General features: G+C 42.8%; 1 protein-coding gene across 1 annotated transcript; it reads right to left on the reverse strand.

Annotated features, from left to right (window-relative positions):
* Positions 1–3,122: 3,122 nt before the first annotated feature.
* radx (RPA1 related single stranded DNA binding protein) lies at positions 3,123–9,019 on the reverse strand. Its single transcript, XM_038297252.1, has 13 exons — positions 8,018–9,019; positions 6,412–6,554; positions 5,835–6,027; positions 5,630–5,738; positions 5,446–5,546; positions 5,254–5,373; positions 4,988–5,083; positions 4,727–4,894; positions 4,300–4,653; positions 4,125–4,214; positions 3,820–4,053; positions 3,500–3,682; positions 3,123–3,427 (listed from the first exon to the last, which is right to left on the reverse strand). The coding sequence occupies exons 1-13, from the start codon at positions 8,595–8,597 to the stop codon at positions 3,291–3,293; spliced, it is 2,508 nt and encodes an 835-aa protein (XP_038153180.1). The 5' UTR covers positions 8,598–9,019; the 3' UTR covers positions 3,123–3,290.
* Positions 9,020–14,552: the final 5,533 nt, after the last annotated feature.

Genomic DNA, 14,552 nt, shown 5'->3' on the forward strand with positions numbered 1-14,552 from the left:
TCATCCTGAGCTTCACCTCAGCCGTCGGATCACATCCTGAGAAACGAACAAACAGCCTGGTGTTTAGTCACCTCTGCCGTTTCAGTGCAGAAACAAACATCTAGAGAAACTGTATATTGTATCGAAGAATGTGGAAAAAGGACTTTAGGATGCATAGTTGTTTATTTTATATGTGTAATAGATGATATATATGTATGTTATTACTTTTAAATTAAAGTAATTTTATAAAAGATTGACTTTCTCTGGTTTTCCTCTTTTGTACATTTAGATTGTGATATTTTCACTGAAAAAGCTTTTAAATTTTTTAAATACTTTATTTCATTTAGTAATGTCTTGAAATTGAAAGAAAATCTGAAACATTCCTTTAGTTTTAATCATTTTTCAGCTTCTTACCCTTTTTTGTCTTTTCATATTTTTAAGTTATTAAAGGTTGAAGGTGAAACGACAAAAATATTTTCTGCACAAACGATTGTCACCACTGGTTTGAACCGGTTAAAGGCGGGTATGTTCTGTTACCTTCAGAGGTCAGACACTGCTGTGCTTATGCTACGTTAGCTTCTCTGGCTACCAGGAAGGCGTCCCGACATTAAACCACCAACAGAAACCCAGGGGTCTTATTTCTATAGATCTGATTACATCCAGATCCAAAGAATCCTCTGATCAGTTAAACAGAACCCATCTGACATCATGAAGTAGGACCAAACACCCTTTATACCAGTAGCAGCTGGTGGATTTTTCACTACGACTAACAAAACAGCTTTACTCATCATTAAAGATTAAATATTTATCTTGGAAAGCTAAAAAAATATATTTAGATATTTTAAAATATTTTTTTTATGCCTAGCGCCCTGTATTGGCCAGCGGCCACTGGTTTATACCCTGTTGTCAGAGTTTATAAGTCTGAAAGGTTTCAGATGGGATGGAAAGACCGCTGCAGAGTCCGGTTACTACTTATGTAGCTTCTTGACATCTGGACTTTCTCTCCTCATAAATACTTTCTACTGTGCCCCTATCCTGGGCCCCCTGGTTAATTAGGCCTAGAACCACCCCTGACTTTATCATTATGTCTATTTTCTTTTAGAACCAAATCAGATTTTTTTTTATCGCTTAGTTTTATCTATTTTATCTGCATTTTTTATTTTCTCTCCACAGACTTTGAGAAACATCCAGCTATTTTAATTTAGAAGTTTCAGGGGAATTAAGTTTTTTATTTATTTTTTTGAGTTGAAATTTTGTCTGTACTTTTATTTATTTATTTTTTGTTTCCTACATTGAAGGATTTGATCTCTGCCAACATTGAAAGAAAAGATTCTGTAGGTTGAAACTGATGGAATATGGTGGTGGAATTATAATGCCCTGGGTTGTTTAGTTGTTGAGGTGGGCACTCTGCTGGTGGCAGTTTGTCACCGTGCAGTGGGACCGCGATCCAAAGCAGACCCAGACTGATGTCGCCGCAGACTCCGCCCACCGAAGCGATGCAGTTCGCCTGACTTTCATGGGAAGTACAGGTGCTGGTCATAAAATTAGAATATCATGAAAAAGTAGATTGATTTCAGTAATTCCATTTAAAAAGTGAAACTTGTATATTATATTCATACATTACATACAAACTCATATATTTCAGATGTTTATTTTGTTTAATTTTGATGATTACAAATGACAACAAATAAAAATCTCAAATTCATCATACCAGAAAATTAGAATATTACTGAAGACCAATAAAAACAAAGGATTTATAGAAATGTTGGCCAACTGAAAAGTATGAACATGAAAAGTATGAGCATGTACAGCACTCAGTATTTAGTTGGGCCTCCTTTGGCCTGTATTACTGCAGCAATGCGGCGTGGCATGGAGTCGATCAGTCTGTGGCACTGCTCAGGTGTTATGATAGCCCAGGTTGCTCTAATAGTGGCTTTTAGCTCTTCTGAATTGTTGGGTCTGGTGTATTGCATCTTCTTCTTCACAATACCCCATAGATTTTCTATGGGGTTAAGGTCAGGAGAGTTTGCTGGCCAATTAAGAACAGGGATACCATGGTCCTTCAACCAGGTACTGGTAGCTTTGGCACTGTGTGCAGGTGCCAAGTCCTGTTGGAAAATGAAATCTGCATCTCCAAAAAGTTGGTCAGCTGCAGGAAGCATGAAGTGCTCTAAAACTTCCTGGTATGTGGCTGCGTTGACCCTGGACCTCAGAAAACACAATGGACCAACACCAGCAGATGACATGGCACCCCAAACCATCACTGACTGTGGAAACTTTACACTGGACTTCAAGCAACGTGGATGAAGTGCCTCTCTTCTTTTCCTCCAGACTCTGGGACCTTGATTTCCAAAGGAAATGCAAAATTTACTTTCATCAGAGAACATGACTTTGGACCACTCACCAGCAGTCCAGTCCTGTTTCTCTTTAGCCCAGGCAAGACGCTTCTGACGCTGTCTGTGGTTCAAGAGTGGCTTGACACAAGGAATGCGACAGCAGAAACCCATGTCTTTCATACGTCTGTGTGTGGTGGTTCTTGAAGCACTCACTCCAGCTGCAGTCCACTCTTTGTGAATCTCCCCCACATTTTTGAATGGGTTTTGTTTCACAATCCTCTCCAGGGTGCGGTTATCTCTCTTGCTTGTACACTTTTTTCGACCACATCTTTTCCTTCCCTTCGCCTCTCTATTAATGTGCTTGGACACTGAGCTCTGTGAACAGCCAGCCTCTTTAGCGATGACCTTTTGTGTCTTGCCCTCCTTGTGCAAGGTGTCGATGGTCGTCTTTTGGACAACTGTCAAGTCAGCAGTCTTCCCCATGATTGTGTAGCCTATAGAACTAGACTGAAAGACCATTTAAAGGCTTTTGCAGGTGGTTTGAGTTAATTAGCTGATTAGAGTGTGGCACCAGGGGCCATCAATTTTGAACCTTTTCACAATATTCTAATTTTCTGATATGATGAATTTGAGATTTTCATTTGTTGTCATTTGTAATCATCAAAATTAAACAAAATAAACATCTGAAATATATGAGTTTGTATGTAATGTATGAATATAATATACAAGTTTCACTTTTTAAATGGAATTACTGAAATCAATCTACTTTTTCATGATATTCTAATTTTATGACCAGCACCTGTATAAAACAGAAGCAGCCTCCCTGCAGTCAGAGAGGGTTTCTGTCTCTTTATTGTCACCTGGTTCCTCCGCCTGACAATAAACCGGAACCTTCTGAATATCCCAGAGCTTCAATCATTAAATTAAATGTCAGGAATCTGTGGATGATTAATGTTTATCAGAAGGAGCGTCCACCTAGTCCGCTGTGGCGTCCGTCACCCTGTACACCTTGTTGACCAGGACCTCCACTTCATCGGCGTCCAGCCGGCACAGGTCCAGAACGCACACCACGTGTTTGTCCTCCAGCTCCAGGGCCGTGGCCAGAATCTCCTCTGCAGGAAGGAAACCAGACTGTAACACTAAAGGCCTGAGATGCCGGGTCGGTCCGGTTCTGATGTAGCTACCTGACTCACGGAGTGTTAATCCTCGGCCCCTGGTTGCACCGCCGAGGGGGCAGAGGAGACCCGTCGACAGGAAGGACAGCAGGGAGTTGTCATGGGGATCCTGGCATAGGCCGACGGCCCGCGGATCGTCTGAGCAGACCACAGGGAGGAACGCTGCGTCTATGGCGATCTGCTGGTTGATCCCTGACAGAAAGTCCAGAGCAGCTCGATCAGAAGCGGGATTACAGGCAAAAAAGCATGAGACTGGTTCCTGGTTCAGGTTATCCAACAGAACCTGACCCGGTTTGATGGTTCCAACACAGCAGGAACCAGAGCTTTACCCAGTATGGTGAGCTGGAGGTGACCCGGGCAGGGCTGGGGGGGCAGGGGGGCGGCGGCCTCTGGACTCCAGCGGCTCGGCTGCAGGTTGCACCACTGCAGGAGGCCGTCCTTCTGGTCGGAGGAGAACCTGCGGGAGGCGCTGCTCTTGTGGGCGCCGCCTTCACTCAGATGCTCAGAAAGTCGCCTTCGCTGCTCTGACCACCTGCTGCTCTCCCAGGAGAGGGGGGCTGGTTCTAGCGGGGGGGACATGTGTTACAGCAGCAAACACGCAGCAGCGAAGCTAAGGACAGGAGAGACCACTCACCCCGAGCCTCCTCCTCCTCCTCCTCCTCCCTCTCTCCTGGTGGGGTTTGGTGCTCCGGCCTGGCGAGCAGAGACAGACGAGCAGAACCGGGTCAAACATTCATCCTACGGATCAAAACCTCACAGTTGGAGTTTAATCACCTTTCAGTCAAACTGCTGCGTCGTTTAAGGGAAGAAAAGATGTTTAGGATTGTTGGTCAGAACTTGGCTCACAAACATTAAACAGGAATAAAAACCAAAGCTGAACTGAATCCTCCTTTTCTTCGGGTCGGCCCGCCGCCGGTCGGTGGAGGGGGACGCTGGCGGGTCATCAGGAACCTGGACAAACCAGAAGCTTTCATGTCTCCGTTTGTCAGTGGAGATAAAACAGGCGGTGGGACTAAAGTCTGGTACCGGTGGGGCCCGGCAGGTCGTCTCTAGGTGGTGGACTGCTGCGATCTGGCCCTGAAGGGCCACCGTCTTATGCTCCCTGTACTGCAGGCTCTCTAGCTCCCTCTTCAGGTCAGACGCAGCAATCAAAGGAATTTGTCCTGGAAGTTAAAGCAAAGATAGAACCCAGAGTCTGCAGACAGAACCTGTTAAACGTTAAACCAGAACAAGAACCTGGAGAGTCCGCTGCTGATTGGACGAATCTCTGAGGGGGGGGTGGGTAGCAGTAGTGGCCCCCGACGGCGCTTTTCTGGAGGATCATGTTGTCCTTCAGGGTTTTGGTCCACTGAATGAAGCTCTTCACTCTGGGGTCGCTCAGGTATGGCCGTCCTTTGTGGTACCCTGGTACAGACGCACAGAACCCCCGCCCCCCCCCCCCCCCGGTCAGTCCAGTTCTGTTGGGGGTTAATGGACCGCTGCTGCAGCTGCACCCACCTGTGATGAAGATCTCTGTCTCACAGCTGCTGGTGAGGTACGGCGGGGAGTCCTCCACCTGACAGAGCCTCACCTGGGTGCACACCAGGTAGGTCACTATGGAAACGGTGGAGGGCGGGTCATTTAGTCATTGACCCAACTAAACATACATCTTCATTTCATTACGGACTCAGTTTTTAGGTCTGGACTTTGACTAGGACACTGTGGTTGTTTATGGTCAGAAGGTGAACCTCGGAACCTTGGAAACGAACGACAGGACGACTCACTTGGACAGATCTGGTTGAAGATTTCAGGTTGGGATGAGGAAAAGAGCTCCAGGATGAAAGGCTGATTGGATGTTCCGTCCACAGCGTGGACCCAGCGGTACGTCCAGAACCGTTCTGGACCTAAAATGTGGACATCAGAACCATGAAGACCCGAAACTTTAGCTGTGACGACGAAAAGAGATGATCTCTCACCTTTGTTTCCTTTACTTCTGACTCTTTCAACGCGACCAACGAACGTGACCAAACCGATGACATCACAAGCAGCACCAGCAGGGAGCCTGTCCAGTTCTGACCTGTAAAGACCATGAGAAACCAGGAACCGTTGAGAACGACTATCACTCCAAACCGGGGGATTGAGGTGTCGGTAAAAAGCGACCTGCTGGTGAACCTGTAGGCCGCCTCCGGCAGCCCCCACTGCGGTGGGACGGCCTTCTGGGAGACCACGGTGATGACGGCCGCGGGGTTACGAAGGTTCAGACAGATTTCTGGGAGGTAAAAAAACGTTTAAAGGAGAGAAAAAGATTCTGATCCAATACCTGAAGAAAAGACAGACTGATTCTGTGACGCTGCAGAGCCCGTACCCACGGAGGAGAAGTTTCTCAGCCTGTGGTGGTCCATCTGGGGGCGGGACCTGTTGGAATAGCTCTGCTTCAGGCTGTAGTTCTGCAGGTAGAGCACGGAGCCCACCGTCATCCTCTGGTAGAACTCCAGACAGAGCTCGTTCCACAGCACCAGAGACATGCAGCCGCTCTGATCGGCCACTTCGAAGTAAGCCTGAGGAGCAGAATGAGCAGAGAACATCAGGACCAGCAGGAGGAGCAGAGTTTGGTTATCAATGAGCTGCTGAGTCTAAAAGAAGCAGACTTTGGATAAAAACCAAAAGGACTCAATGAACTCAGTCCCAATCTGAAAACTATGAAGTTTATGTCAAATATTAAAGCTGTTCCGATTCCCTTTTATTTATACTTATTGATTTATTTAAGACTCGCTGACATAACTCTTTCTGGATGTATGAATCTTTGTTTGATTTCTTGATCAGTTTTTTTTTTTTCCGTTTCTTTTGGGTTTGATTTTTAAATCAATGACTTATGGCTGAATTAGAGCTCCTTTTCACAATTGATGAGGAAATAAAAGCCTTATTTAAACAATAGAGCTCACCTGGTAGGGGTAATCAATCCTCTGCCCAAACTTCCCATAATACCTCAGCCTGGATTTGTGGATTATCTTCACCAGGATAGGAAGAGGTTTCCAAGAGCCTCTGAAGGACGACTCCAGAGTGCTAAGAAGAGCCACCTTGGACACTGAAAGACGGATATTAGAACCATCAGGATTTTCTTTAATCAAAACATCCTAAGGAAGGACAGAGCTCAGATAAAAATTCACTTTTAAACATGTAATCAGGCAAACAATGACACCATGGCCTCTATGCAGCGGATCGCCAGGGTTCAGCAACGGGTGGGGGAGGGAGTTTTTGTAAAAATTATTTATAGCGGTTCATAACTGGAATCAGCAGGTCCAATTTTTATATATAAAAGCAGAAATCATTTTGCATTATTTATGTTTTTTAACCAAATTTACAGAGCTGCAAATATTTTACAAATCAAATAATCTGAGGATTCATTTGAACTAAATGTATTCATCTAAAAAGAGATGCTTTAATTAAATCAACAAACCTCAATAAACAAGTGCTTGAACTACAACAATTACTATTTACTCTAGAGCTAACAGTTTTCCCCAAAAATCTATATTGTGATGAATTTGAACCAATATTGCGATTTAATTTTTATTTATTTCAAGCTTGTAGAAGTTTCAGCCGAGGCTTTCTGTTTTTGAAAGCTTGCTTGCATGGAATCAATTGCAGATTTTACTGTAGCTTTTACATGAAAACGTTTTTAAAACTGCTGCATGCATGGATCTAGCCTTCTGTGTGAGGAAAAACCTGCTTTAAGCATTTTACTGCGTCCCAAAGGGCTGGAGTGAGACATTTAGTGTCATACTCTTGTAAAGTATATAATGCAAGTAAAATTGATTGCATCTGCCATTTGGAAATTATGTTTTGTTAAATTAGGATTTTATTGCAAAAAAGAATAAATAACCCAGCCCTAATTTACTCTACATTTAAAATAGTAGATTATGAAACCAAAACACTGAGAAATTTTCTTTAATACAAAATGTTTATATTTTTTATTTAGTTTTGGTTTGATTTCTGCTCTGGGTCAGTTGTTTAGAAAGCAAACGTCATGTTTTAGAGGTATAAACTTAATATTAATTCTTTTTTTCACTCGGTGACCAAGTTTATAATCGATTAATTTGATTAAATGTTTCAGCCCCGATAATGTGTTTTAAACTTCTCTAATTTCTCACGCTCAGATGTTTTTATTTTGTTCCAATACAACAGAAACAATAAAATGATGTGATCTGGTAAAGTTGATTGATTGATTGACTTGATCTTACAGTGGAGAAATTTACTCCTTACATCAGCTCAAATAGTCAAAGGAGAAGAAGGTGCATAGGCTATATATAGTTTATCATTGCTAGTTTAGATGATTTTTTGGGTTTAAATTAATTAAAATAATTTAAAATAAACATATTTAGATATAGTTAAAATGATCTAAATGTAAATTATATAAATGTGAGAAATCTAAAATAGTTTTGATTACTTTAAAGTTCCAGAACGTTTAAAGGGAATAAAAACAACTTTCTTTTCATAAATTCTTCTTAGTTTTTTTTTTTTAAGGAGGTCCAGTTCTGGGTCAGAACTCACCGTCCAGCACCGGTTCTGCCGCAGCCTGAGCCGGGCTCCACATGTCCCCCTCCGGATCGTCGTTGTTCCAGAGGGGCAGGTAGTGTTTCCGGCTCACCTGGAGGGGCGTGTCCCCCTGCAGGTCCGCGCTCCGCTCCATACCCTGTTTGACCAGCAGGGGGAGCGAGCTGACGTCTGAGATGCGGGGCAGAACCGCGGACGGTTCTGCGATGCATTCCACCTTCTCCACACAAATAAATCCATGACCCAATCTCCTCTCATTGTAAACAAAGGAGCACTGCCTGATGCTGATGTCACTCCCAGTCCTCAGGGCGTTTCTGTTCACCAACTGGTTCAAACTGGGATGGAGGAAGCATTTGGCTCTCCAGACTCGGTCAGTGATCGTCACATCGTAGCTGTCCAACTGCTGCTCCTGGTTCTGACCGTCGGTGGGTTCGGACAGATACCGCCGAAGGGCCACGATAGCAACGGGATCCGCTTCCTCAGCGGAGAGTTTCAGGCTCTGAGTGGAAGATAATCGCCCCAACGTCCTCTGAAGGAAAGAGTCCTGAGCTACCAACGAAGAAGAGGCGCTCTCCATCCCTGACAGTTAGCTTAATAACCGTTAGCTCATGTTAGCTCGTTTACCTCGATGTGTTTCACTAAAAAGAAAGGCTACTCATCCCAACTGACGAAGTATCACAAATTTGTTTATAATTAGTACTTTGCACTGCTAAAATACAGAACACTTATTTTGGAGCAAACAGTTCAGAGTCAGGGACGCTCCGTTAACTGAGGTAACCGAAAGCTAACCTCACAAACAGTTTGGAGCTCTTTGATGACGTCATTATCTTCATAACAGAAACCCTACCGCAGTTAAAAAACAACCATTTCCCCGCATCAAAGTACTTCACCCACATCGACATAAAAACGGTGTAAACAGGAGGCTGCTGTTTTAAAATCCGCGCTAAACTAGTGCGCAAGAGCTCGTTTTGGTGACGTAATCAATGCGACGTATGGGGTACGGCATGCAATTGTAACATTTAATGAAACCTCGCTTTAAATAAATAACAAAATAAATACTTTTGTGTAAATGTAAAGATAACTTACAAAACAATATAAGCAGAAGCAAATTTCCTTGTGTCCAGTGTTCTAGGAAAATGTTTTAAAAAAATATTTTGTTGATTTTATTTGTTGGTATCTTTTAAGTCCATTGATAAGGCTCTATTGATAATTACAGAAGAAGAGTGAGGTTCTATGCATTTTTCTAAAAAAATATTTAAATGAGGGTTATAGATTTTGTTATTATTATTGCCATTGATGAATGGCATTCCATGAACAACATTGAGAGAAAAGAAAACAGACAACCATCCAGATGAGGAAAAGCAAACAGTGCTTTGCTGTTAAGTAGGTTTCTATGGTATACTGGGAGCTTACCAGGTTGAAAACAATTTGGTACGATGCGATACTGCGGTAGGCAGCACAAGGAAGGGAGTCTGCTATGAAGCCATCATTCAGAGCTGGTCACTGCTGCACTTTGGGTCAGAATAGATCCGATAGCAATTGCTACAAAACACCATTAATCTATTTAATAAGTAGATTATTGTTACTAAGTAGCTCAGACCAAGGGTGTAATTTTGTAATAAGATTTGGTGGGGACACTCGAGTGGTGGCTGATGGACCTATAGTTACTCGAACCAAACACTCATCAGGTTTTAGTATTTTACAAAAATGAGCTCAAACATATATTTATTGAACACTTTCCTATTGTTGAGAACACAATAGAATCATCATACAATGATATTTATAGATAGTTAGATTTTTTTATCTATCTATCTATATATATATATCTATATATATATAGATATATATATATATCTATATATATATAGATATATATATATATATACACTGACCGGCCACTTTATTAGGTACCCCATGCTAGTAACGGGTTGGACCCCCTTTTGCCTTCAGAACTGCCTCAATTCTTGGTGGCATAGATTCAACAAGGTGCTGGAAGCATTCCTCAGGGAGTTTGGTCCATATTGACATGATGGCATCACACAGTTGCCGCAGATTTGTCGGCTGCACATCCATGATGCGAATCTCCCGTTCCACCACATCCCAAAGATGCTCTATTGGATTGAGATCTGGTGACTGTGGAGGCCATTTGAGTACAGTGAACTCATTGTCATGTTCAAGAAACCAGTCTGAGATGATTCCAGCTTTATGACATGGCGCATTATCCTGCTGAAAGTAGCCATCAGAAGTTGGGTACATTGTGGTCATAAAGGGATGGACATGGTCAGCAACAATACTCAGGTAGGCTGTGGCGTTGCAACGATGCTCAATTGGTACCAAGGGGCCCAAAGAGTGCCAAGAAAATATTCCCCACACCATGACACCACCACCACCAGCCTGAACCGTTGATACAAGGCAGGATGGATCCATGCTTTCATGTTGTAGATGCCAAATTCTGACCCTACCATCCGAATGTCGCAGCAGAAATCGAGACTCATCAGACCAGGCAACGTTTTTCCAAACTTCTATTGTCCAATTTCGATGAGCTTGTGCAAATTGTAGCCTCAGTTTCCTGTTCTTAGCTGAAAGGAGTGGCACCCGGTGTGGTCTTCTGCTGCTGTAGCCCATCTGTCTCAAAGTTCGACGTACTGTGCGTTCAGAGATGCTCTTCTGCCCACCTTGGTTGTAACGGGTGGTTATTTGAGTCATTGTTGCCCTTCTATCAGCTCGAACCAGTCTGGCCATTCTCCTCTGACCTCTGGCATCAACAAGGCATTTCCGCCCACAGAACTGCCGCTCACTGGATGTTTTTTCTTTTTCGGACCATTCTCTGTAAACCCTAGAGATGGTTGTGCGTGAAAATCCCAGTAGATCAGCAGTTTCTGAAATACTCAGACCAGTCCTTCTGGCACCAACAATCATGCCACGTTCAAAGTTACTCAAATCACCTTTCTTCCCCATGCTGATGCTCATTTTAACTGCAGGAGATTGCCATGTGATTGGCTGCTTAGAAATTAAGTGTTAACGAGCAGTTGGACAGGTGTACCTAATAAAGTGGCCGGTGAGTGTATATCTATCTATCTATCTATCTATCTATCTATCTATCTATCTATCTATCTATCTATCTATCTATATATATATATATATATATATATATATACACTATATTGCCAAAAGTATTTGCTCACCTGCCTTGACTCACATATGAGCTTAAGTGACATCCCGTTCCTAATCCATAGGGTTCAATATGACGTCGGTCCACCCTTTGCAGCTAGAACAGCTTCAACTCTTCTGGGAAGGCTGTCCACAAGGTTTAGGAGTGTGTTTATGGGAATTTTTGACCATTCTTCCAGAAGCGCATTTGTGAGGTCGCACACTGATGTTGGACGAGAAGGCCTGGCTCTCAGTCTCCGCTCTAATTCATCCCAAAGGTGTTCTATCGGGTTGAGGTCAGGACTCTGTGCAGGCCAGTCAAGTTCATCCACACCAGACTCTGTCATCCATGTCTTTATGGACCTTGCTTTGTGCACTGGTGCACAGTCATGTTGGAAGAGGAAGGGGCCAGCTCCAAACTGTTCCCACAAAGTTGGGAGCATGGAATTGTCCAAAATGTCTTGGTATGCTGAAGCATTCAGAGTTCCTTTCACTGGAACTAAGGGGCCAAGCCCAGCTCCTGAAAAACAACCCCACACCATAATCCCCCCTCCACCAAACTTTACACTTGGCACAATGCAGTCAGACAAGTACCGTTCTCCTGGCAACCGCCAAACCCAGACCCGTCCATCAGATTGCCAGATGGAGAAGCGCGATTCGTCACTCCAGAGAACGCGTCTCCACTGCTCTAGAGTCCAGTGGCGGCGTGCTTTACACCACCGCATCCGACGCTTTGCATTGCACTTGGTGATGTATGGCTTGGATGCAGCTGCTCGACCATGGAAACCCATTCCATGAAGCTCTCTGCGCACTGTTCTTGAGCTAATCTGAAGGCCACATGAAGTTTGGAGGTCTGTAGTGATTGACTCTGCAGAAAGTTGGCGACCTCTTCGCACTATGCGCGTCAGCATCCGCTGACCCCGCTCCGTCAGTTTACGTGGCCTACCACTTCGTGGCTGAGTTGCTGTCGTTCCCAAACACTTCCATTTTCTTATAATACAGCTGACAGTTGACTGTGGAATATTTAGGAGCGAGGAAATTTCACGACTGGATTTGTTGCACAGGTGGCATCCTATCACAGTTCCACGCTGGAATTCACTGAGCTCCTGAGAGCGACCCATTCTTTCACAAATGTTTGTAAAAACAGTCTGCATGCCTAGGTGCTTGAATTTATACACCTGTGGCCATGGAAGTGATTGGAACACCTGATTCCAATAATTTGGATGGGTGAGCAAATACTTTTGGCAATATAGTGTATATACACATACAGGGCCCAAAAATATTAAATTATAAAAATTATAAAAAAAATAACAAAAATAACTAACAGCCGATTCTGATGCCAAAATCGATATATCATGCATCCCTAATATGGACAATTTCAATTCCATCCATCCAGAAAAAGATGGATATGCTGCATTTTAAATATAGCATATATTTATTTTCTTGTAAAATTTTCTGGTACTTTCTGATAAACTTGGTGATATTTTTATTGCATGTTGCATATCCCAGTAAATCTGTTTCACCTTAAATCTGCAGCTCTTCCTATTTCTCTCTGTGCTCTGTTTAAAAAGATTTATGAACCTCTTTATAAATATGATGGCAGAAGCAAAGTTTCAAGATAGAAGCTCTGCAGTCTGATTCTGTCAGTACTATAAGACAACGTGTTAATCTCAACCCGTAACTGTGACTCATGGTCCTCTGAGAAGCCAAGCTTTTTTAACAAATAAAGAACATATACACTATGTTTTCTCAAGCTTCTTGCATTATAATACTAACTTGTATAAACTTACAACCTGTTTCCATTTTTAGCTGAAAAACGTCTGCATGTCTAACAGATTTTTCAGTGGCATCTCTAATTTTTTTAACCAACCAGTCTCCTAACTTTTACCTAAACCTTCATCAAAGTAACTCCTGTTTAATGCTGCTGTGTCTCTCCTCGAACCATGTAACTACTTTGTACATCAGTGAAATGCGACCGCAAATCGGATTTCTCAAAGCGACAGATTTGATGATATTTTACTGAGAGGCGGGACATGGGAGCAGCCCGAGAGATGAAAATACAAACACTCAAAACGCTCTGAACAGAGTTAGCTGAACCCAACCTCGGTTACCATTGGCTAAAGTAAATGAACGGAAAGGGGGGAAAAGAGGAGATTACACCAGAGACGTAGGCACATGGGCGGTTCTAGACAGGGGCCAACAGGGGCCTGTGCCCCTGTAGCTCATGTCTTGGCCCCTGTACCGAAGACATAATACTGGATCTGCGCTGGAACAGACAGGGTCTTTTGGATCTATTTATTTTTTCTAAAATGTATTTTTATTTTACAAATTCTGTTTTACTAATTATTTAAAAACAAAAAGGCGATAGCTTCAGCGGCATTGAAATAGAATCCAAGTTTTCATCTGCTAAATGATTTTTTTTTTTTTCAAAACAAATTAAAAAAAAATTTTTTTTGCAGCTACATTTATCAGTTTTTCTTGAGTTCTAATTCATATTTTACAGAAAACGTAATTTTTACTTATATTATGTCAAAAATATGTAAAATTCCTAAATTATGAATATATATTGACCTAATAAGACACAGAATTTTAATTAAACCTAATTGAATAAAAAAAAATGTCTCTTCATTTCATGCTTTTCTGGGCCCCCATGAAAAAATGCTGGCCCCCTCCTGGCCCCCTGGTACATTTGGTCTAGAACCGCCACTGCGTAGGCAGACATTTTTTCTAAGGTTGGCCGGGCAATAACTGAAAATGGATAAGCACCAGAACCTCATGGTCAATCTACACTGTTCCAAAAGGAAAATGAGTGAAACAAAACATCCATATTTTCTAAATAAAGACAAACTATACATTCCCTTGCCCCCATCTAGCTCCGCCCCTGGTCCACACTCAGACCTGTGCTGGAGCCTCAAAGCTCTTTGCTTGGCTTCTTTCGGAGCTCAAGGCTTTTGATATTATCCAGCCTTTAAAATATTCACACAACCGTATAATGTCTGTCTGCTTGTTCCAAAACAAAAACATTTAAAATTAAACGGATAGCAACTAGTTGTGATTTTGTTATTGTGCTAAACAGCACAGCTCAAAAACACTGAATGTGACCACAGACACTAGAAACTAGAAATTACTAAATGTACTTTCCCAATGCAACTTTTTTTGTTTTCTGTAACGATTCAGATTTTGACCCGAGAAGAAGACTCTGGTTTCCTTCATAAACTACAGTCCCAGGATGCTTTGCGCGCTCGGCAGCATTTCTTGTCGACGTGGGAAGGGAGGGATTCGGACACAAACAAATGCCTCCGGTTCTGCTCCTTGGGTTTTTTTTAGGGGAGGCAGTGACATGTCAGGAGGATTTACATGAAAACTCGGTCACGGTATAAAC

The sequence above is a fragment of the Cyprinodon tularosa genome, unplaced genomic scaffold (genome assembly GCF_016077235.1).
Source record: "Cyprinodon tularosa strain WSP-4 unplaced genomic scaffold, ASM1607723v1 ctg110, whole genome shotgun sequence".
Taxonomy (NCBI): Eukaryota; Metazoa; Chordata; class Actinopteri; order Cyprinodontiformes; family Cyprinodontidae; genus Cyprinodon; species Cyprinodon tularosa.